The sequence below is a fragment of the Elephas maximus genome, chromosome 18 (genome assembly GCF_024166365.1).
Source record: "Elephas maximus indicus isolate mEleMax1 chromosome 18, mEleMax1 primary haplotype, whole genome shotgun sequence".
Classification (NCBI taxonomy): domain Eukaryota; kingdom Metazoa; phylum Chordata; class Mammalia; order Proboscidea; family Elephantidae; genus Elephas; species Elephas maximus.
The window spans coordinates 11590644-11616101 of NC_064836.1; the positions used below are offsets into that span (position 1 = coordinate 11590644).

A 25458-nucleotide genomic window follows, 5' to 3' on the forward strand; every position below is an offset into this window, starting at 1 on the left:
AGTTTGGCAGAGTCTCAGGTTATAAAATAAACATACAAAAATCACTTGGATTCCTCTACATCAACAAAAAGAACACCGAAGAGTAAATAACCAAATCAATACCATTCACAGTAGCCCCCAAGAAGATAAGATACTTAGGAATAAATCTTACCAAGGATGTAAAAGACCTATACAAAGAAAACTACAAAGCTCTACTACAAGAAATTCAAAAGGACATACTTAAGTGGAAAAACATACCCTGCTCATGGATAGGAAGACTTAACACAGTAAAAATGTCTATTCTACCAAAAGCCATCTATACATTTAACGCACTTCCGATCCAAATTCCAATGTCATATTTTAAGGGGATAGAGAAACAAATCACCAATTTCATATGGAAGGGAAAGAAGCCCCGGATAAGCAAAGCAGTACTGAAAAAGAAGAAGAAAGTGGGAGGCCTCACCTTACCTGACTTCAGAACCTATTATACAGCCACAGTAGTCAAAACAGCCTGGTATGGGTACAACAACAGACACATAGACCAATGGAACAGAATTGAGAACCCAGACATAGATCCATCCACGTATGAGCAGCTGATATTTGACAAAAGACCAGTGTCAATTAACTGGGGAAAAGATAGCCTTTTTAACAAATGGTGCTGGCATAACTGGATATACATTTGCAAAAAAATGAAACAGGACCCATACCTCACACCATGCACAAAAACTAACTCCAAGTGGATCAAAGACCTAAACATAAAGACTAAAACGATAAAGATCATGGAAGAAAAAATTGGGACAACCCTAGAAGCCCTAATACAAGGTATAAACAGAATACAAAACATTACCAAAAATGATGAAGAGAAACCCGATAACTGGGAGCTCCTAAAAATCAAACACCTATGCTCATCTAAAGACTTCTCCAAAAGAGTAAAAAGACCACCTACAGACTGGGAAAGAATTTTCAGCTATGATATCTCCGACCAGCGCCTGATCTCTAAAATCTACATGATTCTGTCAAAACTCAACCACAAAAAGACAAACAACCCAATCAAGAAGTGGGCAAAGGATATGAACACTCATTTCACTAAAGAAGATATTCAGGCAGCCAACAGATACATGAGAAAATGCTCTCGATCATTAGCCATTAGAGAAATGCAAATTAAAACTACGATGAGATTCCATCTCACACCAGTAAGGCTGGCATTAATCCAAAAAACACAAAATAATAAATGTTGGAGAGGCTGCGGAGAGACTGGAACTCTTATACACTGCTGGTGGGAATGTAAAATGGTACAACCACTTTGGAAATCTATCTGGCGTTATCTTAAACAGTTAGAAATAGAACTGCCATACAACCCAGAAATCCCACTCCTAGGAATATACCCTAGAGATACAAGAGCCTTCATACAAACAGATACATGCACACCCATGTTTATTGCAGCTCTGTTTACAATAGCAAAAAGTTGGAAGCAACCAAGATGTCCATCAACGGATCAATGGGTAAATAAATTGTGGTATATTCACACAATGGAATACTACGCATCGATAAAGAACAGTGACGAATCTCTGAAACATTTCATAACATGGAGGAACCTGGAAGGCATTATGCTGAGCGAAATGAGTCAGAGGCAAAAGGACAAATATTGTATAAGACCACTATTATAAGATCTTGAGAAATAGTAAACCTGAGAAGAACACATACTTTTGTGGTTACGATGGGGGGGAGGGAGGGAGGGTGGGAGAGGGTTTTTTATTGATTAATCAGTAGATAAGAACTGCTTTAGGTGAAGGGAAAGACAACACTCAATACATGGAAGGTCAGCTCAATTGGACTGGACCAAAAGCAAAGAAGTTTCCGGGATAAAATGAATGCTTCAAAGGTCAGCGGAGCAAGTGCGGGGGTCTGGGGAACATGGTTTGCGGGGACTTCTAAGTCAATTGGCAAAATAATTCTATTATGAAATCATTCTGTATCCCACTTTGAAATGTGGCGTCTGGGGTCTTAAATGCTAACAAGCGGCCGTCTAAGATGCAGCAATTGGTCTCAACCCACCTGGAGCAAAGGAAAATGAAGAACACCAAGGCCACACGACAACTCAGAGCCCAGGAGACAGAAAGGGCCACATGAACCAGAGACCTACATCATCCTGAGACCAGAAGAACTAGTTGGTGCCCGGCCACAATCGATGACTGCCCTGACAGGGAGCACAGCAGAGGACCCCTGAGGGAACAGATCAGTGGGATGCAGACCCCAAATTCTCATAAAAAGACCAAACTTAATGGTCTGACTGAGACTGGAGGAATCCCGGCGGCCATGCTCCCCAGACCTTCAGTTGACACAGGACAGGAACCATCCCCGAAGACAACTCATCAGAAATGAAAGGGACTGGTCAGCGGGTGGGAGAGAGACGCTGATGAAGAGTGAGCTAATTATATCAGGTGGACACTTGAGATTGTGTTGGCAACTCTTGTCTGGAGGGGGGATGGGAGGATAGAGCGAGGGAAGCCGGCAAAATTGTCAAGAAAGGAGAGACTGAAAGGGCTGACTCAAGAAGGGGAGAGCAAGTGGGAGTAGGGAGTGAGATGTATGTAAACTTATATGTGACAGACTGATTGGATTTGTAAACGTTCACTTGAAGCTTAATAAAAGTTATTAAAAAAAAAAAAAATCACTGCTCAGCCTCTGAACTGCCTCCTCCAAGTCTGGAAAATACACTCAGGAGAATACTGGCCCATACCACTGAGCTCACCTCCCAGGACCTCCATCTTCTCAGTGGTCCTGGTCCAGTAATTCTGTAGTCATCTTAGTTCTTTGATGCCTTCAAACAGATGTTTAAAAATATTTTGTCTAGCTTTCCTAGTTGCCCTCTGTGGGATGGTCAGAACAAATCACCTAGCCACCATTACCAGGCACAGAATTCCTTCAGGAGTTATGTTGGAGTTACCTGAGTAGTCTCAACAAGGTAGCAACATGTAAAATGTCAATACACCCTTGATCATCTTTGCTTCTGTTGAAAAACAAACAAACAAACAAACAGTTTAGTAGTAACAACTACGCCTTGGCAAAATCAAATGCTTTCCCCAACAGGAGCTGCAGATTTTTATACTCACAGCAGCAAGTAAGGTTACCTCCACCTACTGAGGGCACACGGCAGTTAACTGATGCACAAGTATGTATTGAGAGTCTATTATGTGTGAAAGGAATGAAGAGATGGCATTCTCATTTTATACCAAACACTAGCTGATTGGTTAATTAGCTGACAGACTTCAAGATAAACCCTAAGGTTCAGGCTTCTGCTCTCTTCTGCTTTTTCTAATTGTATATTCTTCCCAAGGATGTCCCATCGCCGTTGAGTCAATTCCGACTCATATTGACCCTACAGGACATAGTAGAACTGCCCCATAGAGTTCCCGAGGATCACCTGGTGGATTTGAACTGCTGACCTTTTGGTTAGCAGCCATAGCACTTTACCACTATGCCACCAAGTTTTCCAAAGATTACAGCCTTGGAAACTCTATGGGACTACAGGAATCTAATTTCCACTGTTTAAATGCTTTTCTTTCTTTCAAATCAAACTGAAAACGGCAGAATAGCAACTCGATAGTTTCGGATTCTGGGGCAACAATGTTTGACAATTCTCAAAAAAAATAAATAAAATAAATGACCAACAAGGATACAAAAATTTCATTACAAATAAATGTAAATTAAAACAATGAGATACTATTTATTCCTCCTGTTAAATAGATAAAATATTTTTATGATAATAAATACCCAGTGTTAGTAAAGGTACAGAGAAAGGACTGCTCGTTAACACTCCCGGAGGATGGTAAACTGGCATGAGTTTTTTGGAGCAATATGGGTCAATAGAGCAAAATTTTGGAGACGTGCACCCCCGGCAATTCCATTTCCAATAATGAATGCCAAGAAAATAATGAAGAATGTGTATACTGATTTAACTACAAGGTTGCACGTTATACCAATGTTTCTAAGAGTAAGAAACTGGAGACAACCTAATAGCGGATTGGTTACATTAACTATAGTACAGCAGTACAAAACCAGAAAACCAAACCTGTTGCCCTCGAGTCGGTTCTGACTCATAGTGACCCCGTAGGACAGAGCAGAACTGCCCCCACAGAGTTTCCAAGGAGTGCCTGGTGGATTTGAACTGCCGACCTTTTGGTTAGCAGCCGTAGCACTTAACCACTACGCCACCAGCGTTTCCCAACAGTAATACAATGGAATACTGAAAACAATCGTGTACACAGATGGATGTCTACTGACATGGGATGTTTATCCTGTTTTGTTAAATGAAAAAAGCAAGTTATAAAAGGGTACAGTATGATCTCATACTTGTTTAAAAAACTGTGTTGTTGCTCTTAGTTGCCATCGAGTTGGCTCCTTCTCGTCGGAAAGCTCACGTATAACAGAACAAAACACTGCCCGGCCCTGCGCTGTCCTCACAACTGTTGGTATATCTGAGTCCATATATATATACATGTAGAAAAACACTGAGGGTCCACACATTACCACCAGCAATCTCTGATTTAAAAAATTTTATACCCATTTTTTAATTTATCTGCAACGAGCATGTACTACTTCTGTGATTAAAAAAAAAAATTACAAAGAAAAAACCTAATTAAAAAAAGAAAATGCTTTGCCTAGGTTTGATCTGTGATGTGAGGGGCCTTATGCTCCTAGAGGCATCTACTTGGTTTTGTCCCTTCTGACCTGAATGGATAATTCTCACAGTTGATTTTCTACAAATGCCATAATGGACATGACCATTTGCCTGGAAAGCACAGCTCTCATTTTCTACTAGAGGTCATTCACGCTCCCTCACAAGGAAGGGAACCACTTTTCTAGGGGAACAGGTTAGTTGTGGAATCGCTGGGTGGCACAAACAGTTAAGCGCTTGACTACTAGCCAAGACGTTGGCAGTTCAAACCTATCCAGAGGCACACTGGAAGACAGGTCTGGTGATCTGCTTCCCAAAGGTCACACCTTGTAAACCGTATGGAGCACAGTTCTACTCTGCAACTGAGGGGTCACCATGAGATGGAATCGGCTCAATGGCAACTAACAACAAGGTTGGCTGCAGAACTGTGTCCGTGGTCCCCACTTAATGGGGCATCCTTAGAGTAAGTTTTGGGGTGATGGAAGAAGCAACCAGAAAACAGATACAAATGAATGGACTGAAGTAAAGTCTTTATTTAGTCCTTATTTCAATTCTAGGCCCCTTGAATCTTAGAGGCAGAGATGACGGGAGGATTCCTGAAACCTGATTGTACAGATTCCTTCTAAGATGTTGAGTCATTTCAAAAGAGAAATGGCAGAACAATTGGAAATCACGTTCAAGGTTAAACAAGTAATCATGATAATACCCAACTGTTAGAGCAACCCCACAGCCACAGGAATAGTGGCGTTTGAATGGAAAGTTTGTACTGACGATTGATATCACGATTCCAACTGAACCAAAAAACTCTGTGAGGAACATAGCCAGCAAGTTCAGTAAATGATAATCCTATCTGTTTAAGAAGTCTTTCCTAAGAACGAAGGAAAAAAGTTACCTGTTCAGATGAGACAAACCTATAAACTCGTATAATTTGGCAAAGGCCTATCCCTTATATATCCCATACCTTCTACTCTAATTGCAAGAGATCCTGGGAAAACAGCTAGGACTGAGTTTTCTTTGCAGTGGCTGCCAAATAGGGTTGCAAATCTGATTTTAAACTTACAGGCTAGAGGAGTGAGGAGTTAATATAGAAAAACCTCATCAGGACATTAAGGGAAGAGGGGCCAAGTTCATCTTAACAATACAATGTTACCATCAACTTAGAGAAGAAGCTCTCAAACATGGTGTTAAAGGTGTGTCCAAAGTGATGTTTCTGATTAGTGGTTTAAACACTGTAGATACAAGGCTAGCCATAAAACAAAGCCACTCTCAGACATCTGTATGCTTTCTTCAGCGAGAGAGGAAAAGGTGGGGTTTCAAATGCCAGCACATGTGCATCATTTGTTGGGGGCCATCGTGGCTAAAAGGTTGATACTGCTCTTCTAGAGCAAGTAACAAGGGAGCCCCTGGGTAGGATGGAGCTCGAGAAGAACGGCAAGGCTGTGGAGAGATTGGTGGAGTGCCCCAAAACTGGGAGACAGGGAGATTAGGAAATGTGATGCAAAGCAAACTAAGCAAGAGGCATGCACTTGAGTATTAATTCTTTGCATGTTCCAGTGGACCTGCTGGTACTCATAATTTTATATTAGTACAGAGAAGGCTGCAGAACAAGTATGACAGGTTAAATGCCAGTTCTTGTGGGGAGTAGTTTGTATAGTTGGGGGTACAACTGAGGTCCCTTCCCCTCAGTTATTCATGGGAAACCCGTTCCAAGGCCACATAGAAACTGTTCTTGTCATCTAGGCAATGCCAACCAATTGGCCCAATTTCACAGTCTGCGCAGACCAGAAACTTGATGTTGCCCACGTCCTTGGTGAAGCCCACGTTCTCAAAGATGAACATGTCATCAACCAGCCAGTGCTCTTGGAGGAGATCGCCATCAGGATTGCTGCCATCAGCCAGTGCTGGCTTCTTTCTCATGGAGGGAAGGAAAAGCTGTAGGGGAAGAGAACATGAAGAACATGTCATGGACTGAATTGTGTGCCCCCAAAATATGTGTCAACTTGGCTGGGCTGTGATTCCCAGCATTGTGTGTCTGTCCTCCATTTTGTGATCTGATGTAATTAGCCTCCATTCATGATGTGTTGTGAATTCTAATCTCTGTATGTTACTGGGGAACCCTGGTGGCATAGTGGTTAAGAACTATGGCTGCTAACCAAAAGGTCGGCAGTTCGAACCTACCAGGCACTCTTTGGAAACTCTATGGGGCAGTTCCACTCTGTCCTATAGGGTCGCTATGAGTCGGAATCGACTTGGCAGCAACGGGTCTGGTTTTTTGGTTTCATATGTTACTGAGGCAGGATTACTGCAGGTGATCAAGTCACACCCTTACTCAAGTTATACCCTTGCTTGAGTCACACCTTTTATCTTACAAGAGATAAAAAGAGAGAGAAATGAGCTGAGAGAAGAGGGACCTCATTATCACCAAGAAAGAAGAGCCAGGAGTGAAGCACAGCCTTTGGACCCGGGGTCCCTGTGCTGAGAACCTCCTAGACCCAGGGGAAGACTGATGCCAAGATACACGGAGATCTCTGAGGAACGCCAGGCCCACACATGCTGAAAGGAGACAATGACCTTCCTCCAGAGCTGACACAGAGAGAAAGCTTTCCCCTAGAACTGGTACCCTGAATCCACACGTCTAGACTCCTAAACTGTGAGAGAATAAATATCTATTTGTTACAAGCCATCCACTTTTGGTATTTCTGTTACAGCAGCACGAAGACAGAACATAAATGCTGAACCCACCATTACCCTCATTTTGCTTATATTTTATGCTGCCAATAGTTTCCTGGGAAGAAAAAAAAGAGAAGGAGCTTTATCCTTAAGCTACAGACTAGGATGCTGTGGTGACTTGGCTTCAGTGCTATCCTTACCATGACCTCCAAGGAAGCTACATGGTCCTGATATCCTCCCAGCCCATTCTGCTCCACCTACACTGGCCTTTTTGCCCTTCAAACAAGGTAAGTCGGCTCAAATGTAACCTCTTCAGGAGATCTTTCCTCACCAAACAATCTGAATTAGCCTCTCTCACTGCCCATTTTTTTTATTTTTAAAAACAGGTTTATTGAGGTATAGCTGACACATAAATTGCACATATTTTAAAGCGCATCATTTGGTAAGTTTGGCGTAAGTACACGCAGGTGAAACCATCACCACGATCAAGATAATGAGCATATTCATCACCCCAAATGTTTCCTTGTGTCCCTCCCACTGTACTTTTTACATATCACTTAATCCCTCTGAAGTTATTAATTTATTGGCTTACTTATTTACCATGTGTCTCCCTCTACTAGAATGTAAGCTCCTGGAAGGCAAGGAATGTGCCTTCCTTGTTCCTTACTATACTCCCCAGCGCTTGGAACAGCACCTGACATACAGCGGAACCTCAAATATTTATTAAAAGAACGAATATAGGATATTTGGTTTTGATATATTCCATCATTATTATAAGTATGCTAGAGTTACCTTATAAAAAGAAAGAGCACTAAAAATGAAAACCTAGTTCTGGATTTGGAATATCATTCTAAGATCCCTCTATCTTCAATCTACTTGATTTTTCAGTAACCAGGAGAAAGCCTGTAGCAAACAGAGGCAATCCCTTTCATTTGTTCCACATGGCTAGTTTATACACTTTTACTTGTCCCAGACTAGTGCAGAATACAATACCAGTGAGGCTAGTTACCTCTCTGTTCCTCATCGTTATGGCTGTCAGTATACTTATTTCCCACTTCACAAACAATCCTCATGCATTTCCAAACTCTAATGCAATAGGATGGCCTCAGTGTGCTAGGCTGGCACGAGCAATCACAATAAAAGCAAAAAAAAAAAAAAAGACTTAAAATTAGCCCAGAAAGGTAAATGCTTTGGTAGAGATGAAGTTAAGCCTCTCCCCAAAGTGTAGTTAGGAAGCCCACAAGCGCTGCTAGAGCCCGGGGCCACATGTAGCTAGTGGAGTATGAGAACAGGTATCTGTGCACTATCCTTTGCTGTGTCACCTGAGACTTCATCTGAGGAGGTCACGAAATATATGGCTCCTCCTTCAGTTAGAGTTGTAAAGTTATTCCAGTCACTCGTTTTGCCTCATCTGATATTTAAATGTGCCCCTAATGCTTTCTTCTGAGCCCTGGTGGTGCAGAGGTTAAGTGCTCAGCCACTAATCAAAAGGTCAGCAGTTTGAACCCACCAGGTGCTCCTTGGAAACTCTATGGGGCAGTTCTTCTGTCCTATAGGGTCGCTATGAGTGGAACTGACTTGACAAGCAATGGGTTTGTTCTTGTTTTTTGGGGTTAATGACTAATAGGAGCCCCTGGTGACACCAATGGTTAAGCACCTGACTACTAGTCAAAAGGCTGGTGGTTTGAACCCACCCAGAGGCGTTTTGGAAGACAAGCCTGACAATCTGCTTCCAAAAGGTCACAGCCTTGAAAACCCTATGGGGCAGTTCTACTCAGCACACATGGGGTCACCATGAGTTGGAATCAACTCGACGACAACTACCATCATCAACAAATGACTAATGACATTGAGAATCTTTTCATGTGTTTGTTGGCCGTTTGTATTTCTTTGATGAAATGCCCATTCAAGTCTCCTTTGCCCATTTTTTGACTGTTGCAGTGCAATGGGTTTCTCTTATACAGTCACATGCTGCATAATGTCCCTTCTGACGATGTTGAACCGCACAGATGTTCATGGGCCCATATGCTTATATGGGGAAATGAGTGGCATGATTATGGCATTTGTAAGCTAAGTGCACAGGCCCCCCAAGGTGAGCTGTCCATTCAGGGCTGGCAAATCGCTTAAGACCACCAGGCAGGCAACTGGAATAACAAATGCAACACATGCAAACTGCCTGCCTGCTGTTGCTAAACAACTGTTTGTCAGCCACCATGCACCGTTCAGCCTGGGAGGCCTGTGTACTTTGAGAGCCACCAGTAAGCACTCAGGTCACAAATGCCATAAACACACCGATTTCACATACAACCTTACAGGACCGTAAACAGACGCTGCCCGAATAGATGCAGCACGTTACTGCATGGTGTTCCCACAATGTCCAAATCACATAACGTCCTATTTCACGGAATGTATTATGGACGTTGAACAATGCATGACTGTATATGTTCTTTCTGGCCTTGGGTTTATAACTCTGCCAAAACGATTGGCTACGCCACAATATTGCAAGCAACTGGTTATTTACTATGTAATTGACTTTACTATTTAAGACCACCCAATAGGATTAAGTTACCTTGTGGGAATTGGTCAATTACTGTACAATTTGAGTGACTGTGTTCTACTGAAGGGATTGGTCAGTCTATGGTTTGGCCAGGAGAGCTATGCCCTGAAATTGAACACAAGGGCCAAACCCTGAGGTTGAAGGGGGCCTCATTACCATCAAGAAAAGCCTGGAGCTGGCATGTCCTTTGGACCTGGGGCCCCAGCTCTGAGAACCTCCTAGATGCAGGACAGAGCTCTAATAATGAATATGATACGAGACAGTAAAAAACTGCGGTAACCACAGCAGAGCCCAGTGGCAGTGAAATGGCAGCAGGAACCAGGAGACTGGTATGAAGCAGCTGCAGCGGGCTTGCTGGCCCACAGAGGGAGAGAGAGCTGCACACCTTTGGGCAGGAGGCTTGCTGACAAAGTAGGGGTGCCTCCAGGCACTTGTTGGCTGAGCTAAAGAGCTGTAACTCTTGCCCAAGCAGGGCAGAGGCCAGAGAAGAGCCACCTGCCTGTGGCATGGCTGACAGAAGGGTCGCCTGCCAGTGGGCACAGGGGAGAAGGGCCTGCCTGCAGCATGGCCAACAAGCTGAGAGCTGTCTTGGTTGGAAGCTGATCTCATTGAAGAACTGTATGCTGTCTCCTGAGTTGTATCCTGTTACTTCCAAGTTGATCCTGATCCTGAGCTGTAGCCTATTTCCCTAGTAAACCACATAATCGTGAGTACGGTCTTTGAGTTCTGTGTGGCCACTGCAATGAATTATCAAATCCAACAGGGAAGTAGAAAGTGCCATGTGGGCAGCAGAGTGGGGTCGGCTGGTATCAGAAATGGTGAAAAAGTTGGAGAGTGGAGGTATGTCTGACTTCCATTTCAGAGGAACCTTTATGCTGATCTTGATTCTCAGCCCTCCCTCTTCCTGAATGTAGACAGGCCCTGAGGCTGGTTTAGATTTGTCTCTTTTTAGGTTGTAGTTCTTTGTATATTCAGGATGTAAAACCCTTATCAGATATACAGTTATCCGAATCTGTAGGTTATCTCTTTGCTTTGTTCATAAAGTCCTTTGATGAACAGAAGTTTTTAATTTTAACGAAGTCCAATTTATCTACTTTGCCTTTTGTTGCTAGTGCTTTTAGTGTCATATTTAAGAATCTACTCTTAAAAACTAGGTCTTAAAGCATTACCTCTATGTTTTCTTCTAAGAGTTTTATGATTTTAGTTCTTATATTTAGGTCCTTGATCCATTTTGAGTTATTTTTTTTATGGTGGGAAGTAGGGGTCCGGCTTGATTCTTTCACATGTGAAAATCCAGTTATTCCAGCACCATTCATTAAAAAGACTATTCTTTTGCCATTATATGGGCTTAGCACCCTTGTCAAAAATCAGTCTACCACAGATGTATGTATTTCTGCACTCTCAATTCTATTCCATTGATCTATATACCTATCATTATACTAGTATCAAACTGTTTTGATTACTGTAGCTTTATAGTATGTTTTGAGATTGGACCACATGAGTCCTAATTTACTCTTCTTTTACAAGATTCCTTGGCTATTCGGGGCTCCTTGCAGTTCCATATAAATTTTAAGCATTGGTCTTTCCATTTCTGCAAAGAAGGATGTTGGAATTTTGATGAGGATTGCACTGAATCTATAGTTAACTTTGGGTAGTATTGACATCTTAAGTCTTCCAATCCATGAACAGAATGTCCTTCCACTTATTTAGGTCTTCTTTGATTTCTTTCAGTAATGTTTTATAGTTTTCAGTGTAGAAATCTTTTACTTCCTTGGTTGAATTTATTCCTAGATATTTTATTCTTTTAGATGCTATTTTAAATGGAACTGTTCCCTTTATTTCCTTTTCAGAATGCTCCTTGCTGATGTATGGAAACCTGACTGATTTTTGTGCCTTGATCTTGTATTCTGCCATTTTGCTGAATTTGTTTATAAATTCTAGTAGCTTTCTTGGGGATTCTTGGGGGGGTTTCTCTAGATAGGATCAGGTCATCCACAAAAAGGGATAGTTTTACTTCTTCCCTCCTGATTCAGATATCTTTTATTTCTTTTTGTTGCTTAACTGCTCTGGTAGTATGACTTCTAGTTTTTTTTTTTAATTGACAGCTTTATTGAGATAATTGTGTTGTGGTTGTTGTTAGGTGCTGTTGAGTCAGTTCCGACTCACAGTGACTCTATGTACAACAGAATGAAACATTGCCGAGTCCTGTGCCATCCTCATAATTGTTATGCTTAAGACCACTGTTCCAGCCACTGTGTCAGTCTATCTCCTTGAGGGACTTTCTCTTTTTCACAGACCCTCCATCAAGCATGATGGTCTCCAGGGAATGGTCCCTCCTGATAACATGTACGAAGTACGGGAGACAAAGTCTCACCATCCTCACTTCTAAGGAGCATTCTAAAATAAAATACACCAAAGATGAATTAAAAATTTTAAAACACACACAGACCAATGGAATAGAACTGAGAGTCCAGAAGTAAACCCACACGTCTATGGTCAAGTGATTTTTGACAAGAGTGCTAAGTCCATTCGATGGGGAATGAAGAATCTCTTTAATAAGTGGTGTTGGGAAAATTGGATTTCCACATGCAGAAAAATGAAATAGGATCCATGCCTCACACCATATACAAAAACAAATTGAAAATGGATTAAGGACCTAAATATGCAAACCAAAACCATAAAAAAATTTTTTTTAATTGTACTTTAGATGAAGGTTTACAGAACCAGTTTCTCGTTAGACAGTTAGTACACATATTGTTTTATGACGTTGGTTAACAACCCCACGACATGTCAACACTCTCCCTTCTTAACCTTAGGTTCCCTATTACCATCTTTCCTGTCCCCTCCTGCCTGTTAGTCCTTGCCCCTGGGTTGGTGTGCCCCTTTAGCCTCATTTTGTTTTATGGGCCCGTCTAACCTTCGTCTGAAGAGTGAACCTCAGGAGTGACTTAATTACTGAGCTAAAACGGTGCTGGGGGCCATACTATTAGGGTTTCTCCAGTCTGTGTCACACCAGTAAGTCCAGTCTTTTTTTGTGAGTTAGAATTTTGTTCTATATTTTCCTCCAGCTCTGTCCGGGACCCTCTATTGTGATGCCTGTCAGAGTAGTCAGTGGTAGTAGCTGGGCACCATCTAGTTGTGTTGGATTCAGTCTGGTGGAGGCTGTGTTAGTTGTGGTCCATTAGGCCTTTGGACTAATCCTTCCCCTATATCTTTAGTTTTCTTCATTCCCTCTTGTTCCCGAAGGGGTGAGACCAATGGAGTATCTCAGATGACTGTTCACAGGCTTTTAAGACCCCAGACGCTACTCATCAAAGTAGAATGTAGAACCTTTTATTAACTATGTTATGCCAATTGAGCTAGATGTTCCCCGAGACCATGGTCCCCACAGCCCTTAGCCCAGCAATTTGGTCCCTCAGGGAGCTGGGATGTGCCTACGGAGCTTCCATGGCCTTGCCTTGTACAAGCTGTCCTGGCTTGCCCAGTACTGTGTACTGTCTTACCTTTCACCAAAGCTACCACCTATCTATTGTCTATTTAGTGTTTTTCCATCCCCACCCCTTCCTTTCCTTGTAACCATCAAAGATTCTTTTTGTATGTAAACCTTTTCATGAGTTTTTACAGTAGTGGTCTCACACAATATTTGTCCTTTTGTGAATGACTTATTTCACTCAGCATAATGCCCTCCAGATTCATCCATGTTATGAGATCCTTCGCAGATTCATCATTGTTCTTCATCGTTGCGTAATACTCCATTGTGTGTATGTGCTGTAGTTTATTTTTCCATTTGTCACAGACTGAATTGTGTTCCCCAAAAATATGTGTCAACTTGGTTAGGCCAGGATTCCCAGTATTGTGTGATTGTCCTCCATTTTGTTATTATAATTTTATGTTAAAGAGTATTAGGGCGGGATTTTAACACCCTTACCCAGATCACATTCTGATCCAATGTAAAGGGAGTTTTCCTGGGGTGTGGCCTGCACCACCTTTTGTCTTTCAAGAGATAAAAAGGGAAACAAGCAGAGGGGGGGACCTTATATACCAAGAAGAAAGCATTTCTGGGAGCAGAGCACATCCTTTGGACTTGGGGTCCCTGCACGGAGAAGCTCCTAGTCTGGGAGAACATTGATGAGAAGGCCAACAGAGAGAGAAAGCCTTCCCCTGGAGCTGATGCCTTGAATTTGGACTTCTACCCTACTAGACTGTGAGAAAATACATTTCTCTTCGTTAAAGCCATCCACTTGTGGTATTTCTATTACAGCCGCACTAGATAATCAAGACACCATTCATCTGTTGATGTGCATCTAGGTTGTTTCCATCGGTTTGCTATTGTGAACAATGCTGCAGTGAACATGGGTATGCATATTTCTATTCGTGTGATGACTCTTATTTCTCTAGGATATATTCCTAGGAGTGGGATCACTGGATCATCTGGTATTACTATTTCGAGCTTCTAAGGAAGTATCATATCATTTTCCAAAATGGTTATATCATTTTGCATTCCCACCAAGCAGTGCATAAGAGTTCCCATCTGCTCGCAGTCTCTCCAACATTTAAAACCATAAAATTCTTAGAAGAAAATGCAGTAGCAATGCTGTCAGGCCCAGCTTTTAACAATGGATTATCTGATATATTAACAAAAGCACAAAGAGAAAAAGACAAATAAACGGGACCTCACAAAAACTGAAAACTTTTGTTCATCAAAAGACTTTACCAAAAAAGGGAAAAGACAAGCTACCAACTGGGAGACTATCTTCAGAAACCACATATCCAATAAGAATCTAATAACAACAACAACAAAAAAAAAAACCAAAACTTTGACTATTTAACAACAAAAAGACAACCCAATCATAAAATGCGCAAAGGTCTTGAATAGACATCTCACCAACAAGGACATTCAAATGGCCACCAGACACATGAAAAGAAGCTCTGCGTCATTATCCATCAGAAAGATGCAAATGAAAACCATTTCACTCCCATGAGGTCTTAAAAAAAAAAAAAAAACCTCAGAAAATAACAAATGTTGGCAAGGATGTTAGGAAACTGGAACCCTTACCCACTGCTGGTGGGAATGCAAAATGGTACAATTATTGTGGAAAACAGTGTGGCAGTTCCTCAAAAAACTAAAAATAGAAAGGTCTATAACCAAAAGACTTGAAAGCAGAGACTCAAATAGTGCTGCAATGTTCTCTGCAGCGCTATTCGAACAGCCAAAACCAAAATATCCATCAGCAGGTGAATGGATAAACAAAACGTAGGACATACATAGACTGTAGCACATACATGCTCAGCCAGCAGAGAAACGAAGTCTCGATACATGCTATAGTATGGATGGAGCTTGAAGACCATGCTGAGCAAAATAAGCCAATCACAAGAGGACAAATACTGTATGACTTCACTTATATAAAAAGACAAGAAAGGGCAAGTACAGAAACTAAAGTTTATTAGTGGTTACCGGGGTGGGATGGGGGAGAAAAATGGGAGTTAACTGTGATGGAAAAAAATACACTGATTAAGGGTAACCTATTATTCTAACTGCTGTCAATACGTTGTATACCTGTAAAAAGCTGAACTGGCAAAAGTTTTGTAATAGATATATTTACAATGACAAAAAAAAAAAAAAAAACTAGCTGCTGAGGCTGCTTACGTACAACCAAACACCCCATGGGATTTGGTTGCTTGGTTTGGGGGTTTAGAGTCATGGTCTCATGGGACATTCCAATTAATTGGCTAATAATGTGTTTAGTGCTCCAGTTCTACCTCCTAATTCACTGCATAGCATCTGGGGTCTTAAAAGCTTGCAAGCAGCCATCCAAGGCACAATGATTGGTCTCCTTTTGCCTCGAGCAACAGTAAAGATAGTCAGGAATAGGAGGAGGATATAGAATGTTTGGCTAATGATCTCCATGAACAACTGCCTCCTTTGCTGTGAGACCAGACAAACTGGATGGTGCCTGGCTGCCATTACTGAACATTTTGATCAACGAGTCAATAGACAAATCCTGATCAAAAGGGGGAAAACGCAAAACAGAATTTCAAATTCTCATGTACTCCAGACTTTCTGGAGCCCTGGAGTGTGGTGAATCCCTAAAACTACTGCCCTGAGATAATCTTTAAACTAAAAATATCCCCTGAAGTCATCTTAAAACTGAATAATAGTTTAGCTTCCAAACCAAACCAAACCCTCTGCATTCAAGTCCGTTCCGACTCATGTCTTGAGCATTATGCTCTTTTAAGAAGTATCTAAAAAAAATCTATATGAGATCAAACTGACAACAGCAACTGGAAGATTAGAAAGGAACCTTAGGGCAGTGAGTTTATGTTAACGAGGGAAGAACAACTCAGAAAAGGAGTGTGAGAATGGTTACACAACTTGAAGAATGTCACTAAACTGTACATACACAAACTGTTCAACTGGTATCTGTTTTGCTGTGTATATTCTCGACAACAACAAATACATAAAACTTAGGAAAAACAAATTATAAAGTCCTTTCTGCCAGTTTATAAAAGTAAATAAAACCTTGCCAAAGGAAAGGGGAGTGGGAACTAGTACATATCATGTACAAAATGCCAGGCACAGTGCTGTCACATAAATCCTTTCCTGTAATATAGCCCTTATTTTACAGAGTGAGCAAACTGAAGTTCATGGACATTAACTAACTCTTGCAACGCTACTGAATGATAAGGTCAGAATTTAATACTGTGTACGTTTTAATCCCAAGATCCACGCTCATTCCGCCGCTCAATAATAAAACGAACAGAAAGCTCTACTCCCGATCCTTGGAAGCCTGATCAAGAAAGCTGGAGGAGGTCCGCCAGTCTCTAGACTAAAAGTCATAAAAACACCCATAAAACAAAGACATTGATCGATTCTCCCTTCTTTTATGAAAAGGGACCTGCTTTTGGAGGGGGTGGTGCTGCTTCTTGCTCCTACAGTGAAACCCGTGAGAGCTGTAACTTGACGGGAACTGCCTTGTTTTTCCAGGTCTCTCAATTTCTCTGCCTTTGACAGTCTTACCACTTTTCTATCACTTGCTTTAGTGGAAAATATTTTATCTGTCCTTCTCTGACAGGTTTCCACCTTACACAGGTTCTGGCTTTCACAGGTTTCACTGTATATTGCACATTACACTTTACCGTCTGTTCAACCACCTGAAATAATAAAACGATCTACTGCACATTAAAAAAAAAAGTTTGGAGTGATAGTATATGTACATGGTTGAAATAAGATTGTACTTTCCTGCGGGTATGATGATGTTGTTGTCAGGTGCCGTTGACTCAGTTCTGGCTCATAGCGACCCTGTGCACAACAGAACGAAACACTGCCCGGTCCTGCGCCATCCTCACAATCGTTGTTATGCTTGAGCTCACTGTTGCAGCCACTGTATCAATCCACCTCGTTGAGGGTCTTCCCCTTTTCCGCTGACCCTGTACTCTGCCAAGCATGATGTCTTTCTCCAGGGACTGATCCCTCCTGACAACATGTCCAAAGTATGTAAGAGGCAGGCTCGCCATCCTTGCCTCTAAGGAGCATTCTGGTCGCACTTCTTCCAAGACAGATTTGTTCGTTCTTTTGGCAGTCCGTGGTATATTCAATATTCTTCGCCAACACCTCAATTCAAAGGCGTCAACTCTTCTTCAGTCTTCCTTATTCATTGTCCAGCTTTCACATGCATATGATGTGACTGAAAATACCATGGCTTGGGTCAGGCGCACCTTAGTCTTCAGGGTGACATCTTTGCTCTTCAACACTTTGAAGAGGTCCTTTGCAGCAGATTTGCCCAATGCAATGCGTCTTTTGATTTCTTGACTGCTGCTTCCATGGCTGTTGATTGTGGATCCAAGTAAAATGAAATCCTTGACAACTTCAATCTTTTCTCCGTTTATCATGATGTTGCTCATTGGTCCAGTTGTGAGGGTTTTTGTTTTATGTTGAGGTGTAATCCATACTGAAGGGTGTGGTCTTTGACCTTCATTAGTAAGTGCTTCAAGTCCTCTTCACTTTCAGCAAGCAAGGTTGTGTCATCTGCATAACGCAGGTTGTTAATGAGTCTTCCTCCAATCCTGATGCCCCATTCTTCTTCATATAGTCCAGCTTCTCGTATTATTTGTTAAACATACAAATTAAATAGGTATGGTGAAAGAATACAGCCCTGACACACACCTTTCCTGACTTTAAACCAATCAGTATCCCCTTGTTCTGTCCGAACAACTGCCTCTTGATCTTTGTAAAGGTTCCTTATGAGCACAATTAAGTGTTCTGGAATTCCCATTCTTCGCAGTGTTATCCATAGTTTGTTATGATCCACACAGTCGAATGCCTTTGCATAGTCAGTAAAACACAGGTAAACATCCTTCTGGTATTCTCTGCTTTCAGCCAGGATCCATCTGACATCAGCAATGATATCCCTGGTTCCACGTCCTCTTCTGAAACCGGCCTCAATTTCTGGCAGTTCCCTGTCGATATACTGCCACAGCCGTTTTTGAATGATCTTCAGCAGAATTTTGCTTGTGTGTGATATTAATGATATTGTTCTATAATTTCCACATTCGGTTGGATCACCTTTCTTGGGAATAGGGATAAATATGGATCTCTTCCAGTCAGTTGGCCAGGAAGCTGTCTTCCATATTTCTTGGTATAGATGAGTGAGCACCTCCAGCACTGCATCTGTTTGTTGAAACATCTTAATTGATATTCCATCAATTCCTGAAGCCTTGTTTTTCGCCAATGCCTTCAGAGCAGCTTGGACTTCTTCCTTTGGTACCATCGGTTTCTGATCATATGCTACCTCTTGAAATGGGTGAGTAACGACGAATTCTTTTCGGTATAATGACCCTGTGTATTCCTTCCATCTTCTTTTGATGTTTCCTGAGTCGTTTAATATTTTCCCCATGGAATCCTTCGCTATCACAACCCAAGGCTTGAATCCGTTCTTCAGTTCTTTCAGCTTGAGAAACACCGAGCGTGTTCTTCCCTTTTGGTTTTCCATCTCCTGCTCTTTGCACATGTCATTATAATACTTTATCTTCTCGAGAGGCTGTTTGAAATCTTCTGTTCAGTTCTTTTACTTCATCAATTCTTCCTTTTGCTTTAGCTGCTGGATGCTCAAGAGCAAGTTTCAGAGTCTCCTCTGACATCCATCTTGGTCTTTTCTTTCTTTCCTGTCTTTTCAGTGACCTCTTGCTTTCTTCACGGATGATGTCCTTGATGTCATTCCACAACTCGTCTGGTCTTCGGTCACTAGTGGTCAATGCGTCAAATCTATTCTTCAGCATTAGCCAGTGAAAACTTTATGAATAGCGGCGGAAAGCTGGAAGATGAACCCCGCAGGTTGGAAGGAACTCAAAAGGTGACTGGGTTAGACCTGCCTCCTCAAAGTAGAGTTGACCTTAATGACGTGGATAGAGTAAAGCTTTCGGGACCTTCATTTGCTGATGTGGCATGACTCAAAATGAGAAGAAACAGCTGCAAACATCCATTAATAATCAGAACCTGGAATGTACGAAGTATGAATCTAGGAAAATTGGAAATCATCAAAAATGAAATGGAATGCATAAACATCGATATCCTAGGCATTAGTGAGCTGAAATGGACTGGTATTGACCATTTTGAATCAGACAATCATATAGTGTACTATGCTGGGAATGACAACTCGAAGAGGAATGGTTGTGCATTCATTGTCAAAAAGAACGTTTCAGGATCTATCCTGAATTACAACGCTGTCAGTGATAGGATAATATCCACATGCCTACAAGAAAGACCAGTTAATACAACTATTATTCAAATTTACGCACCAACCACTAGGGCTAAAGATGAAGAAATAGAAGATTTTTATCAGCTGCTGCAGTCTGAAATTGACTGAACATGCAATCAAGATGCATTGATAATTACTGGTGATTGGAATGCAAAAGTTGGAAACAAAGAAGAAGGACCAGTAGCTGGAAAATATGGCCTTGGTGATAGAAACAATGCCGGAGATCGAATGATAGAATTTTGCAAGACCAACGATTTCTTCATTGCAAATACCTTCTTTCAGAAAGACCAACATAAACGGCGACTATACACATGGACCTCGCCAGATGGAACACACAGGAATCAAATTGACTACATCTGTGGAAAGAAACGATAGAAAAGCTCAATATCATCAGTCAGAACAAGGCCGGGGCCGACTGTGGAACAGACCATCAATTGCTCATATGCAAGTTCAAGCTGAAACTGAAGAAAATCAGAGCAAGTCCATGAGAGCCAAAATATGACATTGAGTATATCCCACCTGTGGGTATGATTTATTTCAATAAAAAGTTTACAAAAAAAACATCAACTTTCTCCTTGGGGTGATGGGGTACGAAGGGTACTAAGAATCCTAGCCTGAAAAAAACCTTTTAATTCTTCCTTCAAAGTGTATTTCCAGGATTTCGGACTTTTATCCCATCTGAAATACGGTTCTTCTGTGAAACCTTGGGTTCCAGTACCCTGGTAAAGTATTAGGGTTACAGGATTTTTTTTGTCATGAGTTGCTGTTTCTGGAGCTCCGGTGTGGAGCAGATCCGAGCCTGTCAGGATTAAGGACTGGTGGGTGAGGGCTGGATGCGGGACACTTATCAAGTTAACACTCAAGCGCCAGTTTGGCAGCTTCCGAGGCATGGAGTTGAAAGATAAACCTGCCCGGTCTCACAGGTTCGCCGGTTCTAGGAAACCAGCAAGCTCAGGGCGCATTCCTTCCACCTGTACGCCGAGAGGGACAGGAACCGCCCGCCCAGCTGTAGCTCCGTTGGACCCGGCCCCAGACGCGGCCTCCGGGATGGGATGGCATGGGCCGGACCCCGGGGGCGGCGCCGAGTGCTCTCCCGCGGGCAAGCCTGGAGCAGACGATGACTCTCAAAAGCCAGGCGGAAGGGCAGACGGAAACGTTCACCGCAAAGCGCTTCTGCAGTCCAGGACCCGGGCCGCCGCCCCTGCCTCCTCCATCCCCTGCAGATGGCAGCCGCGCCGCAGGGAGCCAGGAGGGGCGCGGCCCGGGCTGGGCGGAGCCTCGGCCCCGGGGCGTGGCTTGGAGACCGCGAGGAGGGGTGCGGTCTCCACAAAATGAGGAACCGGGACTCACTCCGACCTCCTCGGCCTCTCGGCAAGAGCGTGCGGGGTGTTTAGTGCCTCTATTCCGCTTTCCTACCTGTCGGCGGGAGAAGAGAGCGGTCCCTGGCTGCAGCACCCGGGAGCCACAACGTTGGCACAGCACCGCCTTCCGGTTTCGGCCCTCGGCTGACACTAATTCGTTCAGCTGCTCCGCTGGTTCCATTGCCGCTGCCGCCACAGCCTCCTTGGCCACTACCGCGCAGGCGCTGTCTCTTAACTGCGCGGGCGCGGCTTGGCGGAGACGAGGCGGGGAGCGGACGACCACTCCCTCTCTGCGCAGGCGCCCGCTTCCCCTGCTCTGGACTCCACTGCGCAAGCGCCCTCATTCATTGCCTGAATCGAGTGACTGGGCGTCCCTTGGCTTTGTGACAAGGTTACCTCCTGGGACCAGTGGCAAATCAATTCTCTCCATACATACCTGGTCACTGGACTTCCCTTAATATTGAGTGAGGAGTGAAAAGCCATTAAAGATAACCTTAACTCAAGTTTTCTGACTGAGATTTGAATCCATTCTCATACAGGAAGAAGGGCATTATTGGGGGCAACGTGAAGGGAATCCAGTTCTGATTTCCCATCATTAAATTTTAGTCGTGTTAGATTCTTCTATAGGAAATTATATAGCAGAGTATGTACCTTTGTGGTGTTGGAGAAGGATATCTGGAAGCATTACTTGCTTACCATTTAGGATGTGAAGGAGCCCTGGTGGTGCAGTGCTTAAGGGATTGGCTGCTAACCAAAAGATCTGCAGTTTGAATCCACCACCTGCTCCTTGGAAATCCTATGGGGCAATTCCACTCTGTCTATAGGGTCGCTATGAGTCGGAATCCACTCCACAGCAATGGGTTTTTTATGGTGTGAAAGTGCTTTAGAAATTAACTTATTAAATCACAATTTCCTTATGGGGTTGGTACTGTTGTTATCCTCAGTGCACAACGAGGAAGGTAAAAATCAGAAAGGTTACTTTCCACGGTCTACAGATCCAGGCCTGACTCTAAAGCCACTGCTCTTGATCATTACACTGCATACTTTGTTACTCTGATTAGCCGCCTTTAGATCTTAGTTCTATTCCAATAGGCCATGCGTCTCCTGAAATGGGCAGGGGAAACGGAATATGAGGAGGAACTACGCTACTTGATTAAGTAATTCCTAGTCTATCCACCACCCCATCCCTTTTCTCTTCTTCCTCTTCATCCCTAATTAATTCACCATTTAGTGGGTATATAACACGCCAGACATTATACTAAACCTTAAGGGTACAATACACAATTTGTACTTGAGAACATAGTCTAGACAGAACCAAACCCAGTGACATGTGATTAAAGACAACAGTCACAGGAACAAAGTAAATCGAAGCATGGAGTGCAGAGTAATTCTGTCCGGGCAGTTAGAAAAGGCTTTATCTAGTTGACATTTGAATTAGACATTAAAAGGTGACTAGCTTTTGTTAGGAAAGCAAGAATATTTCAGGTAGAGGAAACAGTATAATACACAGACAAAGGTGAAAATAAATTTAGTGGTTAGTGTGGCTGGAACACATTATGCCTGGTAAAGAGGGTTAGTGGAGGGAGGTAAGATCAGAAAGGTAGAATACATCCAGATCACAATGGATCTAGTGTCATGTTAAGGAATTTGAACTTTATCATATAGATAATGGGAATCTACGGTTTTTTAGGCCAGAAAATCTGCTGAATGCTAAGTACTGTAATGCTCCTGTGCTTTAAAAAGATAACTGATGACAAAATGGAGGGACTAGATTGGAAGAGGAAAAGACCAGAGGTGAGACTATCAGGAGGCCATTACTCCATGAGCCCAGGCAAGAGATAGAGGCCTGAACCATCTGGTAGGAGAGGGAATGAGGTATGAGAATGGATGGAGAACAGTTAAAGATAAAACTGTGTAGAACTCAGAAACAAATCGCATGTATGTATTGTGATGGTGGTGACACAAGATGAATGATAGCTTTCCTAGGTTGGGTAACTAAGTGACTAGTTTCCACTTAAAAACAGGAGGAACCACCAATTAGGGGTACCTTTGTATCTGTGCGGGAGCATGAAAGGTTTAAGACCAGGAAGAGTGGAAAAGGCAATGAGTTTTACACGTTGATTTTTCTGCAGAATACTCAGTTGTGGCTGTTCATATGAAATATTTGGAAATCATGTTCTAAAGCTCAGAAGAGATGCCACCAGTCTACTAACCATTCCTCACCCAACCGCTTTTCTGCCTCCCCTTCAAAAAAAAAAACAAACCCTGAATCTCTTCCTGAGACAGCAGGGACCACGTGTTCTCCAGACTGTGGTTTGTCTCATCAGCAGGCACAATCCATCTGTTAAAGAACATAGATCGAAAGGCTGGCAGGCACCTTTAGTAATAATTTCCTCATGTGGTTCCTTCTTCCCTTTGCTCTGGGAATATCAGGATTTTTGAAGTTTTGCAGGACTTCTGCATAGCGGTTTATATCACTCGCCATAAATCAAAGCAACCAGAAAAAGGTCTAGGGAGACTGGAATCCTAAAATTCAAGTGGGGTGCTAAATGAGTTCAAGACTGTGGTCATTGTTAGGTGCTGTCAAGTTGATTCCCACTCATAGCAACCTTATGCGCATCAGAATGAAACACTGCCCGGTCCTGCCCCATCCTCACAATCATTATGGCTGAGCCCATTGCCGCAGCCACTGTGTTACAGTCTATCTCCTTGAAGGTCTTCCTCTTTTCTGCTGACCCTCTGCTTTACCAAGCATGGTGTCCTTCTCCAGGGACTGATCCCTCCTGACAACATGTCCAAAGTATGTAAGATGCAGTCTTGCCATCCTTGCTTCCAAGGAGCATTCTGGCTGCACTTCTTCCAATACAGATTTGTTCAATATTCTTTGTCAACACCACAGTTCAAAGGCAGCAATTCTTCTTCAGTCTTCCTTATTCATTGTCCAGCTTTCACATGCATATGATGCAATTAAAAATAGGATGGCTTGGGTCAGGCACACCTTAGTCTTCACAGTGACTTTGCAGCAGATTTACCCAATGCAATGAGTCTTCTGATTTCTTGACTGCTGCTTCCATGGGTGCTGATTGTGGATCCAAGTAAAATGAAATCCTTGACAATGTCAATCTGTTCTCCATTTATCATGTTGCTGCTTACTGGTCCAGTTGTGAGGATTTCTGTTTTCTTTATGTTGAGGTATAATCCATACTGAAGGCTGTAGTCTTTGATCTTCATCAGTAAGTACTTCAAGTCCTCTTCACTTTCAGCAAGCAAGGTTGTGTCATCTGCGTAATGCAGGTTGTTAATGAGTCCTCCTCCAATCCCCCATGTGTCTGTCAGTTTGTCATACTTTGGGGCTTGTGTGTTGCTGTGATGCTGTGATGCTGGAAGCTATGCCACCGGTATTCAGATACCAGCAGGGTCACCCATGGAGGACAGGTTTCAGCTAAACTTCCAGACTAAGACAGACCAGGAAGAAGGACCTGGCAGTCTACTTCTGAAAAGAATTAGCCAGTGAAAACCTTATGAATAGCAGCAAAACACTGTCTGATACAGTGCTGGAAGATGAGCCCCCTAGGTTGGAAGACACTCAAAAGACAACTGGGAAAGAGCTGCCTCCTCAAAGTAGAGTCGACCTTAATGATGGGGATGAAGTCAAGCTTTCGAGACCTTCATTTGCTGATGTGGCATGACTCAAAATGAGAAGAACCAGCTGAGTTCAAGACTGCCTCTTCTTTATACTCCTTTGTTTTGAGGTAAACTACAAGTGTGAAAGGGCCGAATGAAAATGGCAAATTTTAGGTAAACATTTTACTGATGAGAATCTCCATGATGGTTAAGCAGCTACCTCTTCTCTGTGTCTAACAGAGAAACAGAACTAGTAGGCAAATACACAGGGTGAAAAGGCTGAAGAGATGGGACCTACAGCTGATCCCTATCTGCTCCCCCCCGCCCCACTCCCTCAAACGTCTGCTGAAGGCAGTGCTGGTTAGTCACAAACTCTCCTAGACTTTTCAGACAGGTATTTTTAATATTTTCTTAAAAAAATATAAAGGAAATTAACTCTGTGGGTCAGCACAACTCAGAGAAAGGGGAAAAATGGCATTTCTGAGCAAGGGAAAGTGCATCCTTGTTTAGGTTATTATCCCACAAGCCCAATACCCATAAAGCAAAAATTTCATTCCACAACACACAGGAGCCTTGAATGGTGTCTTAGAAATGGTGACAGCAGAGGTACTGGAAGTAAGAAAAGAGTTTTGGTTCTCCCTGATTACTCTGGGATAATAACTGATTGTACCGGGATGAATAAAATCCTCCCTAAGGACAGGTAAGGGAACCTTACAGGAGGAAAAGGACTAAGTGTACCAAACACAGCAGTAAAAACCACTCCTTGTCAGAAGTGTGCCCGTCAGAGAACAGGGCAGTAGTCAGGTAGCTGAACTACTAGGCTGCTGCCACCAC

The 25458-nt window shown here is 42.7% G+C and overlaps 1 protein-coding gene across 1 annotated transcript; it reads right to left on the reverse strand.

Annotated features, from left to right (window-relative positions):
• Positions 1-5170: 5170 nt before the first annotated feature.
• RABIF (RAB interacting factor) lies at positions 5171-21257 on the reverse strand. The gene is made up of 2 exons (XM_049858307.1): positions 21056-21257; positions 5171-6589 (listed from the first exon to the last, which is right to left on the reverse strand). The coding sequence occupies exons 1-2, from the start codon at positions 21179-21181 to the stop codon at positions 6344-6346; spliced, it is 372 nt and encodes a 123-aa protein (XP_049714264.1). The 5' UTR covers positions 21182-21257; the 3' UTR covers positions 5171-6343.
• Positions 21258-25458: the final 4201 nt, after the last annotated feature.